Genomic DNA, 17,228 nt, shown 5'->3' on the forward strand with positions numbered 1-17,228 from the left:
ACTTGTTTTCTGTGTCCTTCACTTAGCATTAATATTATATGAGCCATTTCCCATGTAGCTAAGATATTTGGGGTCTAATCTCCAATGAAAACCCTTCTTGTGCCTGCCATGCTATAATGATAGCTCTTTCTTACACCAGGGAAGATTTGGAATGAAGTGCCTGAAAAGTCACCAACTGAAAAGTCACCATTTTAGTTCAGCTAATAAGTACCCTATGTTTTCAGAACAGATAAGGTATAAAATATACTACACTAAAAAATGATACATCAGTTGGATTTACAGTCTCAATCTTACATATCTGTATTAGTCGGCCAAAAGGGGTGCTGATACAAAGTACCAGAACTCTTCTGGCTTTTGTAAAGGGTATTTATTTGGGGTAGAAGCTTACAGTCACAAGCCCTAAACAGTCCAACTCAAAGTACCATAAGAGGTACTTTCTCACCCAAAGTCTGTTGCCACATATTGACACAAGATGACTGCCAGTATCTGTGAGAGTTCAGGCTTCCTCTTTCCTCTTAAGCCTCTTTGGGCCCAGCTTCTCCTGATCTCAGCTCTAGGCTGGCATAAGGCTCATCTCTCTCTCCCCGGGTTCCTTCTTTCCAGGCTCAGCTGCCTGGTCTCTTCACAAGGTCAGCTGTAGACTATTAGGCTCCTCTCTCTCTCTAGGGCCTCTGTGGTGTCTAATGAGCTGTCTCTATTACTTTGTGTTCTTCTCCTCCTGTGTATGTACTTCCCTGCCTTTGATTGAGCATCTGTTTGTACAGCCCACAAAGGGGAGGGGAGTGGGGACTCAAACCTGGTCGCCCTAATGACATGGTCAATTAAAAGCCCTAATCTTGATTAAATAAAGTAAAAGTGAAAACTCTGAATCTAATATAATCTAATACGCAAAGAGGAACAGACTGGTTTACAAACACAATCCAATATCTATTTTTGGAATTCATAAACAATACCAAATTGCCACAGTATCTTAGTCTTTTTTAAGACTGTTAAGGCTATCTGGGGGAAATTGTGCAAAACACTGTGAGAAGATCAGAGAACCACCTTTACAGATTGTTTTGTTTTGTTTTGTTTTTTGGCACAGACGTCTAGTTTTCCCTCCAAAACAGTAATGAAGGGGGCTAAAATTGGCAAGAGTGGGGCAAGTGAAAAAGTTCTCACTCATCACACTATCATGGTCAGAGTCACTGCAAACAAATCTGTTTGTAGTTGAAACTGCATCCAGAGCCCTTCTTCCTTGAAGGAATTCAGATCAACAGTCCACAGCAAATGCCCAAACTTGTATGCCCCACACAGCAGTTCCTGGTGAGTTCAAGTGAAGTTCTTTTGCCCAACTCTATTTAGTTTGTCTGTAAATTGCATAAAATATACCTAGCCGTGGACCAAATTGTGAACAGACCCTCAGAATTGAATCCAAATGCAATTTTAAAGAAATAATCTTTGCATCATGAGAGACAGTAGATTGGTAGAAACCTAGATTCTTACCCTAATTAGTGACCAACTTCTCAAACGGTGATAGGCCTGGTGATTAGGGGCAGAAGCTAGAAGTAAAACTGCCTGGATTGAGATACAGACTCTGCCACTTACTGGCTTAGTGGCCTTTGGCAAATTACTAATTCTCACTAAGACTCAATTTTTCCATCCTGTGGAGTAAGAATAATAACAGTACTTACCTCATAGAGTTTTCAGGAGGGGAAAATGGCATAATACATTTAAAGGTTTAGCAGAGTGTATAAAGCATGATCAGCACTCAATAAATGTTAGCTGCTCTAGCTATTAAGACATGATAATGTTGATATTACCTCAGTTAACACTCCTAATCTCTCTAGAATTCAGCTTTCTCATCATGAAAGGAAAAGATGGAATTCTAGAATGCTATATGGGTCTTGTTTTACCAACGGGACACACAAATTCCTAGGAAAATGTCTTCATGTGAGTAAATCACATTTATCAGATTTTAAAATATGATGATCATGAAGAATTAAAATAACTAGCATCTCCTGAAATCTCAGTTTCATAAGAATTTGATATCTCCACTTAACCAGCTGTGAGGCACTGCCATTTCCTTCACTGTAATAGAAGGGCTTTATTCTGTATACATCTCTAAAATTGAAAATTCAATGTAAGGACTAGAAAATGGTTGAATTATTTAGAAATTAAAATATAGTGAAGTGTTTCTTAATCATGGGGACTTTTTGTTTTACTAGAGTATGTAAATGATTGAGAAATATAACAACTTCCTTTTGATCAACCTCACTGAAATTTTCTGACTTGAGCAACTAACAAGTAAGCAATAAGAATGCCTACCATAAAATCCCATTTCTACTTTTCAGGTATTATTTATAGTGAGCTAAATAAAGCAGAGTTCTGGTACTTTTTAGAATGTATGATCAAACACCCCTCCCAAGCTTATAGATTTATCACATATCATCAGAAACTAAAGTATAACAACTCAGTTATCAGGGCAGTTTAATTCTTCTACCAAGCCAATACATCACTAATAATAATGATACTGCTTATATTATACTTTAAACTTTTTAAAAATGTAATTATTTCTACAATACTTATAATTAACTTGTGCGTTAATAGAGCAGGTATTGTAATCATCATTTTAAAACTCAATCTATCAGTTTGTAGCCATGTGACTTTACTAGTCTAGTAACTACTTAACTCTCTGGGCCTAAGTTTTGCCATCTTTAAAATGAGTAGAACATTCCTGTGACAGAGTAGTTGTGATAGGATTGTATGAGATAATACATGTAAAACTCTTAGCTAGATGCCAAGCACCTAACAGAGGTCAATGGGTCTCGTTGTTAAATTGAGATCCAATCAGGTAAATTGACTAGCCCGATGTCACTTATTTTTGAAATTTATAAAATGCTCTCACATCCATTTTCTCATTTGAGTTTTATAATCCCTAGGAAGTTAGCAGGAAGGAGAGTATTTTGCAGATGGGAAAAACTGAAGGCCAGGAAAGGCTGAGTGAGTTATTTGCCCCAAGTCAGGGAGGACAAAGGAAAGAGCTAGGACATGGATCTAAGCACTTCCAGATCTAGGGCATCTCCTGCATATAAAAACACTTATCCCTGAAGCAGCGTTCATGCCACTGCATCACCCTTGCCTTCAGCAACTTGTGAGATCTGGTTCAGACCTAACATAGACTTCCACAGCCGGTGCCGACTACTAAGCATGTCAATGCCAAGTTTGGCACCCTAGGTCTTTAAATTGACCACATGCCCAGGTTAAGCAAGCTTCTTTCATATAAGCATAGATACTGATGTTTATGCAAACCAAACTATGGCCAAATTACTTAGGACAATACAGGAAGAGGCAAACAAAGTCCAGGTAGGCTGAGAGCATTTTTAAGTTTATGGGAAATATCTGCACTTTTTATTTGAAAGCAGTTCAGAAATTGCATTCATTAAAATCAAGAATTTTTTACCACAGAAATGTAGATATGTGAGATACTATTTTGGGTCAAATGATCAAAACCTCCCCAGCAGTTAATATTATAGCAGAAAATGAATTTGTGTTTTTTTAAAAATGTGTTAAAGTCCTAGAAAATGAAGCAGGGTTCTTTTGGTTTGGTTGTAGTACAGTTCAAGTAAGTGAATTTTACCAACCAATTGCTATGGTTTATAAAAATCGTGACCTGTTTACAGAATATTTGTTAGATCTCAACTTGCCTCTTTAGATAATGGGAAACCTGCTGTGCTTTGTGAAGGCGTGGTATGTTAAGGTAGGAGGGATTTTGAGGTAATCATCTACTTCAGTGGTTTTCCAGCTTTGTTCAAGGAGCTTTAAGTTCTGCGCTCAGCAGCTATTAGAAAGGGGAAAGGTAGAGTTTGATGTGATGGGTTTCTAGGCACCCATTCTTCATCTGAAAACTCTTGATCTCATCCAATACTTAGATTTTGCAGAAGGCCAAAACAGAGGTCCAGATACGTACTCAGTATCACACAGAAAGAAAGTGGCAGAGAGAACTGACCTTTCATCTCCCAACTTCTCAGATGGTCTTTTCCTCATTACACGATGTGACTTTGTGCTCTGTTACTCATGAAAGAGAAAAGGGCACCATTTCTAAACCACTGCTACAGAGAGGTTGGTTTCTGTTGTCTTGGAGTTGTTGAGAGAAGATGGAGTACTATCTTCTGCACCAGCACTCCTTCTTCCACCCACGATATCATTTTTTATTGGGTTCCTATCCTGTGCCATATTCTGTGCTTGGTGCCATGAGAAAATCAAAGATGAATAACTAGATTCTGTGCCCCAACACAGTCCATGGGGTTTGGGTTGTACAGTTACATAAACAGCATGATATCTGTAAAATGAGTGAGGCAGAAAGGGAAGAGAAAATTAAAAATAAAAGCGTTCCTACCAATTTCTGGGAGATATCCGATGGAAGAGATTCAGACTTAACCAAAACAAACTAGACACATTTGCCATTAACTTGTCCTTTCTCTGTCTCAGATTGCCCAGTCACCCCTGCCTGCTAGAACAGCCTCCCTAAACTTCAAAAACAATCTCCAAAACAGACTGTTCTCTTCAGGACATTGGAATCGTCCTGATAGACATTGCAATGATAGATACAGGCCATTATATATCTTATCATAACTTACAACATTGTGCTGGAGAAAGTTTGAACTACAATGTAAACTATATCCACACTTAGTGGCAATGCTCCAATATGTGTTCATCAACTAACAAATGTACCACACTAATGAAGGATGTTGTTGATGTGGGAAGGGTAGGGAGTGGGGCATATGGGAATCCCCTACATTTTTTATGTAACATTTATGTAATATAAGTATCTTTTAAAAAAGATGTTTAAGACTAAAACTTAAAAAAGGAAAGGGAAAGGAAAAGGTGAGTGACTAAAGATGGGCAAAGTGAGTGGCAATTTGGGACTTTCTTTCCTTCCTTTTCCTACTGGAACAGTTTCCTACTGTCACCCTATTGGTTTTGAGTGGTTATTTTAATTCCAAATGGGGGTTAAATTGCTTAGCTTTGCATCTGCACATCAATGACAATTTCATTCAATGATTATTTACTAATCACCATGCTAAGTACAGTGAAGAATCAATATGGACTCTGCCTCATGGCATTAAATTAAAGAAAAACTTGTATGTAATAAGTAGTTATTGCATAGTTTAAAGTGATGAGAGGAAGTTAAAGTGTTATAGGATTTGGAAGAGGGAGAATTTTTGGCTAGATGGTGAGAGGGAATATAAAGAAAGGCTTTAGAAGAGGTAGTACTTGACTAAAAATTTCATTGGGCATTTTTTTTTTAAAGATTTATTTTATTTATTTTATTTCTCTTCCCTTCCCCCTCACCCTGGTTGTCTGTTCTCTGTGTCTGTTTGCTGCGTCTTCTTTGTCCGCTTCTGTTGTTGTCAGCAGCATCTGTTTCCTTTTGCTGAGTCATCTTGTTGTGTCAGTTCTCCGTGTGTGCGACACCATTCCTGGGCAGGCTGCACTTTCTTTCACGCTGGGCGGCTTTCCTTACGGGGCACACTCCTTGTGCGTGGGGCTCCCCTACGCCAGGGAAACCCCTGCGTGGCAGGGCACTCCTTGCGTGCATCAGGACTGTGCATGGGCCAGCTGCACACAGGTCAAGGAGGCCCGGGGTTTGAACTGCGGACCTCCCATGTGGTAGACAGATGCCCTAACCACTGTCATTGGGCATTTTGGAGCCACTTGGGACTTCTGAGCTGGGAAGTAAAATATTGGAGAGGATGCTCTGAAAAGCAGTGAGTGGGTTGGGTTGGGGGAGGCAAAGCCTGAAGGCAGAAAGGCTTGTTAGGAGACTGCTGAGAAGGACCTAAGCTGGGGCAGGAGAAGATCTATTAGGTGGCTGTGGCTGTGGCTGAGGTGGCAGCTGGTAAAACTGAGCACCTGGAGGGAACAAGGGAAAGGGAAGAAGCAAAGGCAGTCCCATAGCATCAAGCCCCAGTGGATGGGAAAATTGCAGTGCCTTAACCAAATAGTGATAAAAGGAAAAGAAGCAGTTTGTAGTGGAAATAATGAGTTGTCTGGCATGCAGTGGGCTAAAAAAACCTAGAATACAGCCAGCTGTCAGCGAGTCAGAAATGAGGGTCTTCAGCTCAGAAAACGTAAAAGGTCAGGAACAATTCACTTAGAGGAGAAGGTAAAAAACAGAAAAGGGACTCCTTAGGGTTCATTTCCATGATTAAAAGAACTCCACAAATTAGGTGCCCATGGAATTACATTAAGATTTTCCTTATAGAGGGCGAGTTCCTGCAAATTGTGAAGTCCACCATTGAGTAGGGTATAGCCTGATTTTGTCTTGATCTTTTAAAATCAGTGATACTGTTCCAAAGAAACATCTTAGATCATTTCAGCACAAAAACTCTATAATCTTTAAATGACGTGTAGGATTTGAGGCAGTGGCCTTGTTTCATCCATTTATATCATATATCATGTTTCCAAATATTTCTGTTTTATATTTTAAGATTTGGATTTATCTTATTTAAATATTCTAATTTCTGTGATTGTTAAAGGTAATACATTTTAGGAAATTTGGAAACTAGAGGAAGAAAAAAAGAAAGCAAAAATACCCATCATCCAAACACCAGGAATTAACCACTGTTAACATTAAGTCTGTTTCTAATATATGTCTGTGCATGTATATTTATGTGTGTATGTACACACATTCACATTTTATATAGATTTTATGGAAATGATGGTATAGAGGATATAGGGACATGGATTTTCTTAGTATTATGGATCACATTGTGCATTTTACTTTGTATTCATTGCTTTCCAATTGACTTGATTTTTGAGCATTTTCTGTGTAATTAAAATGGCTCACAAAGCTTCATCTTTGTGGACTGTATCATATTTCATTAACTGAACAGGTCATAACATTTCAGCATTCTCCTGTCATTGGACAATTAAGTCATTCATGTAGTTTGAGAGGATGAGGTAGGATGTCTTACTGCTTCTTCTAAACAAGACTAAATTTCCACATTATTCCAGAAGGATCACTTCCTCATCCTCACCTTCTCTTCTTCCCACCACTCACCCAGATGATGGAGTCAGGTCATTGCCCAGTGTAAGAAGTACTCGAGTGGTCAGGATAATTAAGACAATGGAGAATAGGCAGTTTTTCCCCAAAGCCAACTGTGTATCCCTTTTTGATAACTATTTAACCATTTTGGCCTCTTTCACCACTCCCTACATATTCAAACAGCTGTTTGTGTCCATACACACAAACACACACAAGCAAATTGAGATGTAAACATGGGAAGAAGTTCTTAAAAGTCCCTAAATGACATCATTCTTCAAGAGGAACACTTTGCCTAAGAAAAAGCAAAGCATCTAAAAGGCAAGCAATAGGAGATGGTGCTTAGGTAAAATTACCTCCTCCTCTGTGACTGCGTCGTAAAGGCCAGGACTGTGGCATGAACCCCAGGCAAGAGCAAGGTCCATTGCCCATGCATATGCATTGACAGGACTGGACAGAGCACCATTGTTCTGTTATCCTTCTGTTTTCACAGGTGCCAAAGAGTCATTTTATAAGTCTTCACTATGACCCATGCCACGAAAAGACAAATATTAGTTGTAGTTGTGCTGAATCCAGGTTTAAAGCTCCTTGTTCAAATAAAAGCCTAATTTCTAAATCAGTTTCTTTTTTTTTTTTTTGAGATTTATTTTTATGTATTTCTCTCCCCTTCCCCCCCCCACCCCAGTTGTCTGTTCTCTGTGTCCATTCGCTGTGTGTTCTTCTGTGTCCCCGTCTACTCTTGTCAGTGGCACCTGGAATCTGTGTCTCTCTTTATTGCATCATCTTGCTGCGTCAGCTCTCTGTGTGTGTGGCACCACTCATGGGCAAGCTGGACTTTCTTTCGTGCTGGGCGGCTCTCCTTACAGGCGCACTCCTTGTGCATGGGGCTCCCCTACACGGGGCACGTCCCTGTGTGGCATGGCACTCCTTGCACGCAGCAGCACTGCACGTAGGCCAGCTCACTACACGGGTCAGGAGGCCCTGGGTTTGAACTGTGGACCTCCCATGTGGTAGGCAGACACTCTATCCATTGAGCCAAGTCTACTTCCCCTAAATCAGTTTCAACCAGAACCTAACATCTTGATTTCTATACACTCCCCTTTTAGACCCCTTCCTCCTTCCATCTTGGCTCCTTTTTAAATATCACTATCTCTATTTTAAATCTCATCCTCTGATAAATCAATTGATAGAGATCTGCAACAATTCATTGCAATATTGAAGTCGACAAATTGCAGCCATGAATGTTTTTTCAGGAGAGAAGGAAATGATTTGTATGTATTTCTTGCATCTACAAATTGATGTAAGCATGAGTAAAGATGTTAGGGACAGGTAGAATATAATTTCAATTTGTGCCTTAATTAACTACTATTCAGTATCAAGGGTATCTAATAAAAGAACTTTGGAAGGTTGGTATTCTTTAAATGTAGTTCTTTCAGAAAGAAAATGCCTAGGTGCAAGAATTATTGAAAAGAGATAACATGATTCTAACAAAAGGAAGAACCAGCCTTTCACAACTGATTGCTTATCTGTCAGAAGAAGTCAGAAAAAAAAATAAAAAGTTCCTGTAATTCTAGAAACAGGGAGAAAAGTCTAGTCTAATATTCATTTTCATTCTTATTAAGCATGCCCTGAAAGGCAACATCCGGTTTCACGAACATTGTTTCTTAAGGGTAGTAAATACATACCATGAAAATTTAGTCATACAAATAAGTACCAAAAAAGCACTCATAAAAGTAAAATACAGAAAATTTAGCCATGTAAAATAGTACTCTAATATTTGTCCCTCATGGTACTAGAAATTATCTTCCTAGTTTTGTTTCCATTTTCTTTCACACAAATTTGTCTCTCATGAATCCCTTTACCTTTCAGTAATTTCAAATTTTATCTAGGCCTCTTTTTTTCCCTCTCTCCTTCCTTCTTACCTATCATGAATGATCTCCAGTCAGGGCTATTTATCTTTCTCATCCACAGAAGTACACCAACCTTACTCTTTCTCTTTGGCTTTTACTCAGAAGTTTAGGTTTGCTAGCCATATAATCTCATTGGTGAGAGGATGATGCCAAACTAAAGTCTTTATTTAAATGTAGCTATAAACATACTTATATAGAATATATAAATATATGAATATATAAATATATGCCTTTCCATCCATTGCAGGCATACCGATGAGAATGCATGAGTTCTTTCACTGTTAATAAAAGGGGCTTCTACTCATTTGTCTTTTGCAAAATGAAATCTTCTGCCCATGCCCTCCCCATGCTCTGCCTCAGGGTGCCATCTGTATACTAAGCAGACAAGTAATTCTCTCTGTCTCCCACTTTTGATGGACAATCTACTCCTCTTGCACTACTCCACTTAGCCAAAATCCTTCTCAAGCGATGGAGACCTCAGCAAGAAGCCAGTCTTACCAATTAGAGGCTTTAGTAGAAGTCAGTGAGGTGGGTAAGTGACCTTTACTGGAGTCCTACAAGCCTCTCGGGGCTTCCGCTCTCAGTCAGTAAACCACACAGGTCTTCCCAGGACACAAGATATAACGATAGTCCCAGCCACCACCATAATAACAGTTAACACTACATAATATTTTACAGACCGCAAAAATTCTTTTCTATTTATTGTCTTACCTTGACTGCTCTACCTTTGTTTGGATAGGGAACTTGTTTTTGCTAATAGTTGCCTAGTGTGTTCAATTCCCTTATAGAATACCCTTCCCCTTATAAGTCTCTAAGTAGCTGATTTCCAGGTATTAGTACAATCCTTAGATCAACCAAGGGAAGAAACCTACTTGCTAATGTGTATTACATAGTATTGTCAATTCCAAGGTACGTACTCTAGTGCTTAAAAAGCTCTCTCTTTCATCAGAAGTGAGACAGCAACTGTAATTGCTTGGTGAGCATCTGGAAGTATCATTAATAATGAGGATAATAATAATAATGACCTCATAGGATGTATAATTTGGGGGCTTAAAGCACAGTCACGAGCTTTTTGTGTCATATTTTAATGATGAGGTGCCAAGATTTCTTGCCACCACCCTTTCCAGTGGTATTTCCTGCTTGGATCAGAGAACTAATTACACTAAACGGTGCCCTTTCAAAGAACTTGCCCCAACCTAAAGCAATGCTTGCATAAAAGTTATTGAACTGTTTTAGTGTTGTTTATCAGAGACAATTTATTAATACTGTTTTGCATTGTATAAAAAATTTGTATAATGTAATCATTTAGTGTTTATTTTATTGTGTGTACCTTCTACTCAGAGGGTTGGCATTATTGTTCCTAACAGTGACGGATACAAGCAGATCATGCCTTATGACCTCTACCATCCCCTTCCTCGGTACGTAAATCAATCATCCTGATGCTAGACTAGTGAATCAGTCTGCTGCTGCTTTTAAAAAAAAAAATTTTAAGTTTGTGTTTTTCTGTAAACATAAGATGGTAGATGGTAGATTTTGCAAAACACCCTGAGCTCTGTTTTTAAATAGTATTGGCCTGGCCTACTCAGACTATAAGGCTGTCATTCAAAAACCATTTTAAGATAGGATTGTATTACAGTGGGATGGATATGGTAATTCACTCTGATTAGATACAGTGTATGGGTTTATGTTATAGCTTTCTTTCACTCCCTTTGTCCTTTTCTGCATTTCCTCTACAATATGACCTTGGTCATGAAAGTATTAAAGTTGCCAACTGTTAAACACTGGCTGCATTTCTATTATAGCACCACTAATGTGGAATTTCAGATGTGCTATTACCCTGCATATGGGCTTATATATTCTCTTTTCATTTCAAAGAAATCATAATTAAATGCAAAAAACTAAAATTGTTTGTCTTTGTTGTTTACAACAGTTTGGAGGGCTTTTATTTTTTTCTGAAACCCAAAGTTCCATGTGCTGCCTTTCCTTTTTTTAAGTACACAGGGTATTTAAAAGCTAGAAACAATAACGAGAGTGCTTCAGGAAACTTTTAAAGAACTTGTTCTCTTTATCAACATATTCAAAAGAAAAATAGAGAGGCTCAAAAATATGCCAGTGACCTAGTGTATTGTTGGCCGTGTTGGCATGAGCTCCAGAGATAATAGAAATTAAAACTGAGTTTGAAGGAACCACTGTGCTAAGAGAAATTTGCTTTCTTTTCTTGGCCCTCGGAGAGTCAGCTATTTAAAACCAAGGGTTGAAACAGATCATAAATAGTTAGAATAATCCACAGCACTGTGTTCAGTTCCAACCTAACCCAAACCCTGAAAATAATTTTGTTCTGAACTATAAAATATCTCTAAATACCCAATGAATCAGAATCCATATAGAGCTACTTGGTCATCTAGGCTAACTCCCCGAAGATGCTTCATTCTTCCACTCCTTCCCCAAATATCACACCCACACACTATATTTATATACCACATATAAACCAACAGAAGTTATTATCCAGCCTTTACTAAATACTTCCAGTAACTAGGAGGGAACTCACTGTTCACCATTCTAATGTGTGCATATAAAGAGGGGAATTTGATTTATACCATATGTAGTGTTGTTTTTTTCCTAAGTTCTTCCACTAAGTGGTAATCTCATTAGTCAGCTCCTCCTATGACTATGTTGATAAAGACAATGAACAACTTTAGAATGTTCCTGACATATCATTTGCTGGCTTGGTCCAGAACCAAATTTATTTATTAAACTCCTACATTGATAAAGATTGAATAAAAATATCAAAAGATTATTTTATCTGAACCTAGACTTAATTTGACTTCAGTTTCTCTAATTATAAAATAGGTATCCATTGGACACATGCATCCATGTTTGTGTGAAGGCCATATATTTCAGGGTAAGGCAAAGCTGGGTATCAGGAGTGAAAAACACCAAATGTGTTTTTCCTGTAAAGCAGGTCCTAGATTTCTTTCATAGCTATGGTCTCTCTTTTTCATATTTTTCTGGCATTGCTGATGCTCAGCTTAAATTAAACTTTTTTTTTTTTTTTTTTTTTTGAGGTACTGGGGCCAATTGAAGCCAGGACCTCATGTGTGGAAAGCCAGTGCTCAACTACTGAGCCACATCAGCTCCCCTGAGTTGATTTGACCATTTGTTTGTTTGTTGTTTTTTTTTAGGAGGCACTGGGAACAAAACATAAGACCTCCCATACTGGAAGCAGGCACTCAACCATTTAAGCCTCATCCATACCCCTTAGGTTAAACTTGGTTTCTTATATATTGGCATTTTCCCCTAAATGCCTAAAGCCCAGTATTCTCAATGGTATGTTAAAATAAGTCGTCTTGATGTTTGCTTGCACCATGTCCTCATGTACACATTTGGCACATCTGTGCATCACAACAGGAAAGGACTGTTAGCAAATAAAAAGACTATATTCTTTACTCTTGTACTTCTGCTTTTGAACTAGTTCTAAAGTTAGAAAATCTGCTTTACTACTAAAATCTTAGTAAATGAAAGCTATTTCTACAAATATATTTTTATTTCATAAGAAAAATTGAGGCATAAAAGTGGTTCTCAAATGGCAGCTACCCACTGATCAAGGCAGAAGGCTGTACTTATTTAGATTATTTAAATGGGATTAAGGAAAGTATGGATACAAAACACAATGAACCTTTAGTTGTTCTTTCTTGCTTTCAGTTTTTGACTGTAACACATAGCTGGACATAATAGAAAAATGTAATCTGAATTATCTTAATTCATAATTATTGTATGCAACTTTTCCACATCTTTCTTAATTTTGAAAATTTCTGGAATTAAACATACTCAAGTATTTAAAAAATTAAAAGTCAAAGGACTGCAAATATATAGTATATGAGCTCATTTATCATTCTTTCAGGACAAGATTCTTCTATATGTTTTTTATTATTCCAAGCACATACCTGGTCACTGTTTTAAGATACCGTGATATCCCTTCTCATCCAGCTTTTGTTATAGTTTCTTTAAAGTACCCAGTCCTGTTTTGCTTTAAATTTCCACATAATCCTATTATGATACAAAGATTCACATGATACTTTTCACATAAAGAATTGTAGTTGTATCCTTGAACCATACTATAAATTCTTAGAATAATTATCAACATCATTTTTCTCTCTGTGATCACTGACATCGCGAAAGATCCTTAATACTATTTGTGAAAGTACACCATGGGTCAGGCCCAAGTGTTGAGCCAGAAATCAATCACTCTCTCTTTAGTCAGGTCAAATTTGGGGGTGTTAGAAGACCAGTTTGAAAATGTGCTATTCCTATGGCATCCTAATGTTCTACAAGGACAATCGAAAACATATTCCACTTTATTGTCAGATCAAATCCAAAGTGGATGTGTACTTCAGCCTAATTTCATTCTGAATCAAGACTGTTACCAACAGAGGAAAGCCCTCCAAAGAATTATTTGGAGACAAATTAGAATTGGTCCTACCTTTTGGAAAGAGAAACTCTACAGAGATGCTTCATTCTCTCAAAAAAGAATCAGAAAGTCTCCTAAGGGCTAAAGAGTGGGCCTCAGTTTCCCCAGAATAACATTTTCTTATATCTCTCCTGGGAAAATATGCAAAGCAAAATATTGTACTTAGCAGTATGTTCAAACTGTTGGCAGTGAAGAGAACAATTGTTGCCTAGACTTGAATAGTGTAGAGAGTGTGGAAGAAAATCCTCTGTAACTGGGAAACACACATTATTCAGTCTCATTCAGATGAGAAATCTAGCTCATGATGATGTGAAATCCTGCTTACAGAATAATTAATGTCCTCACAGTATCCTCTGCAATATTTTTAAATAAAAAACTGAAGTGGATCAAGTCCTTGACATTTTCTTTCTCCTTGATTGAAATTCTCTGTCATGATATTACAAGAAATCTTAACGTTCCTTAGCAGTCCTCATCAATAAGTAGACTCCATGCAAGAAAGACAAGCTTAGCTTCATTTGGTCCCAACATCTCTATTTCTTAGAAATTCTACATTCTCTAAATCTATCAAGGGAGAGAAAAGGATTGGGCAACAATCTCATTCTGCACCTGGTCTTAAATGCTCTAAAAGCGCAATGGAATTCTTTTAAATGTTATTAACAATATCCTTATTTTCTACCTTACTTAACTGTATTCAGATGTCATCAGCCTTCCAACTAAAACTAAACCTCATCATAACTCCATGAGCTTTTTAGTGGGGGAACTTAACTGCCAGCATCCTTCAACTCCTAGGGAATAAATAGATAATGCCCATATGAACACTTTTGTTCCTTAGCTTAATGTTCTAACAGTTTAAACATAAGAATTTTGCTGAATCCTTATTGGCTCAAAGGTGATGATTGTAGAAGAAAGGGAGAAGTGTTGTGTTAATTTTAATCCTTTAGGGGTTCCTCATGTAAAATGTATATAGAAGCTAAATATTAAAGCATTACATTAGAAATAAAGATGTTAGCTCTGATACAAAGTATTAGTGTTAACTAATTAACCATCTTGACATAGACATTTAGTGGGATTTAGTTAAAAGAAAAATCATTGAAAGTGGAAAAAGGGCTGAACAGCCCTCTTTTGAGTAGGTTACAGATAGCACAGACACCCTGGAAGACAGCTCTCAGGAAAATAGTTTCTTCCATTTGCATAGAGCTTCATGGTTTACGGAGCACTTTTGCCAAGGCTGAATCCTTCTGTCTCATTGATTGGATTTCAGCCAGTAGATGGCTTTTGGTTCTCTGAACAATGGCCTCTTACAACCTGATTATGCTAATAGGCACTGGGAACAGGGTTGGTCTCAAAGGTCACTGAGGAGGTTTGGCACTGTGCATGTCTGCCCTGATGACTCCGCCTTGCTTCTGTAGGTGGGAGGCCACCCCGTGGACCGCGTGCTCCTCCTCGTGTGGGGGGGGCATCCAGAGCCGGGCAGTTTCCTGTGTGGAGGAGGACATCCAGGGGCATGTCACTTCAGTGGAAGAGTGGAAATGCATGTACACCCCTAAGATGCCCATCGTGCAGCCGTGCAACATTTTTGACTGCCCTAAATGGCTGGCACAGGAGTGGTCTCCGGTAACTGTGCCTTCTTTCTTTGTTGGTTAGGAGAGTAAGTCCACTCTTTCCTCTCATCACCGCCCCACCTGGTACCCTGTGTGGCTCCTTGCTTCTCCTCTGGAGGTATCTGGAAGTCTTCTAGCTGAGCTCCTACGGTAGAAACAGAGCCACAGACTCAGCATAATTGAAAATAAATGATTTTTTAAAGTCTTTCTCCAGATTACTTCAAGAAGCCTCTATCCTCCCCCCAGATGATGTCCCCTCAAATGGCAAGGGAAAGCAAATGCATTTCAAGAATAATTGAGGCTGAGTGACTAATCCTGAAGCTGTGAAACCTGCTGTGATGATAGAGCTCAATAGACCAAAAGTTTGGTTTCATTTCTTATTTCTTATACTCTGTTTTTATCCAAAAAGGGCTGGAGTGGATTAAAATTAAAACCTCATATATTATTTATTGAGAAAAAGAATGAAATGAAAAGAGCACAATAATTAAAATGAGGATGAAGATGTTAGGGAAGCTGCTGCAGTTAAACAAAATGCGGTTCTGGGTTTCCTGACTGCTAAAGCAACAAGGGAAATGGCACAGGAGATAGAAAGATGAGGAAATACACCTGTGTGCTCTTAGCCAAAGAGATGACAAAAAAGTTCTTCATGGAGCCATGTGGCTTTGTGGCAACAGATCAGAGCTATGATGTTCCTCTACATCTGCACTTGCCATAGAGACAAGGCATATAGAATCATTGGAGGTACTGTCTACATCTGGCCATTAAATCACTTCCTTAAAAAATGTTTTTAAATCCCACTTCAGTATTATCAATTGGATCAACCATGCTGCAGTCTAAATCATCAACTATGATAATGGCCATGCAGGTACAAGCATTTCCCATAGCTTGGTCGTAAAAGCCATTAGCAAAGTGACTAAAGAAAACTGCATGTCGTAATCAAAATTGAGCAGATGCTCTTCAGTTTCTTTCTTTCTTTCTTTCTTTCTTTTTTTTTTTTTGTGCTACATTTGAGAGTTTTGCACACATTAATCCAAATCTAAGAAAACAAAAGTGATTGAATTTTCAGCCTGCTTTTCCCCTAATAGCCAAATTGAACAAAGATTCCATAACTGGTAAGAAATCCACCAGGAGTTCTCATAGAAAGCAGCCCTTACGTTAAAGGTCTTAGCAGAGAAATGAAGAAACATGGACCAATGCTTTGCCTGTGAGTCTCCTCTCTCTTTTGTTTTCTTTCCAGTGCACAGTGACATGTGGCCAGGGCCTCAGGTACCGTGTGGTCCTCTGCATCGACCATCGAGGAATGCACACAGGAGGCTGTAGCCCCAAAACAAAGCCCCACATAAAAGAGGAATGCATTATACCCACTCCCTGCTATAAACCCAAAGGTAACTTGAAAGGTGCTTCATTTCAGGTCTTTTATTTGCTTGTATGTGTTCATACTATTTTTAACTCCTTGAACTATTTTTAAGTATTCCAAATGTTCTTAGTAACTATTCTTTGTAATTTAGACTCTACTAAAGGGACTTGATTATTTTTTTAATCTTTCAAATAGTTTTGGTAGCAATTTTTTATTAAGCACTACGTATTGAAATCTGTCTGGTTATAGAATTCTCTCCAAAGTCATAAAGTTGATTGAAGACTGTTGCTGAAAAATATCAGGTATATCTGCTTGAAAGAAGACCACATGTTATAGAAATATATGTGTGATTTACTATCTATATTTCTTGCTGTTAAAAACATGCAGTGAATCTAAGATATGGTTAGGTATGGTTCCCACCTTTTTCTTATTTTTTAAATTATTTAAGTTCATTCTGAAAATCAGTCACAATGTAGTTCTTTATTATACTATAGGTTGTCCTTAGTAGGGGTAATGGCATCATGGAATCTAAATTGATAGATTAATTATCTGTATTACCCAAAAACAAGCATGCCAGAAATCCTGATTAATAAATACATCTCTCTCTCTAAGTCTCAGTTTCCATTTCCTTATCTGTAAAATGGGATAATAGTAACTATTTCAGGGATCCTTTGAGAATTAAATAAGATATAATGCAAATAAGATGCTTAGCCCAGTGCCTGGCATATAAGCTCTCCACATATGTAATTTTTAAAGGTTTTACTATCATTAGTATCCTTAAATATAGGGGAAGTGGCCACTAGTATATCTGACAGCTTTCAGGTCAAACTGACAATAAGCATTGCAAATGTATTATTGTCAAACT

The 17,228-nt window shown here is 38.0% G+C and overlaps 1 protein-coding gene across 4 annotated transcripts in view; it reads left to right on the forward strand.

The window, feature by feature from the left end:
- Nucleotides 1-17,228, forward strand: part of ADAMTSL1 (ADAMTS like 1) — a 1,125,968-nt gene that overhangs the window by 888,338 nt on the left and 220,402 nt on the right. For 3 of the 4 annotated variants that reach the window (XM_058301906.1, XM_071216754.1, XM_058301908.1), the window contains 3 exons: nucleotides 10,305-10,355; nucleotides 14,815-15,019; nucleotides 16,244-16,391. In XM_058301906.1, the coding sequence (XP_058157889.1) occupies nucleotides 10,305-10,355; nucleotides 14,815-15,019; nucleotides 16,244-16,391 (404 nt within the window). The remainder of the gene's footprint in view (nucleotides 1-10,304; nucleotides 10,356-14,814; nucleotides 15,020-16,243; nucleotides 16,392-17,228) is intronic. The other variant, XM_058301907.2, reaches the window with a different exon arrangement.

This window comes from Dasypus novemcinctus, chromosome 8, assembly GCF_030445035.2.
Source record: "Dasypus novemcinctus isolate mDasNov1 chromosome 8, mDasNov1.1.hap2, whole genome shotgun sequence".
In the NCBI taxonomy this organism is placed as follows: domain Eukaryota; kingdom Metazoa; phylum Chordata; class Mammalia; order Cingulata; family Dasypodidae; genus Dasypus; species Dasypus novemcinctus.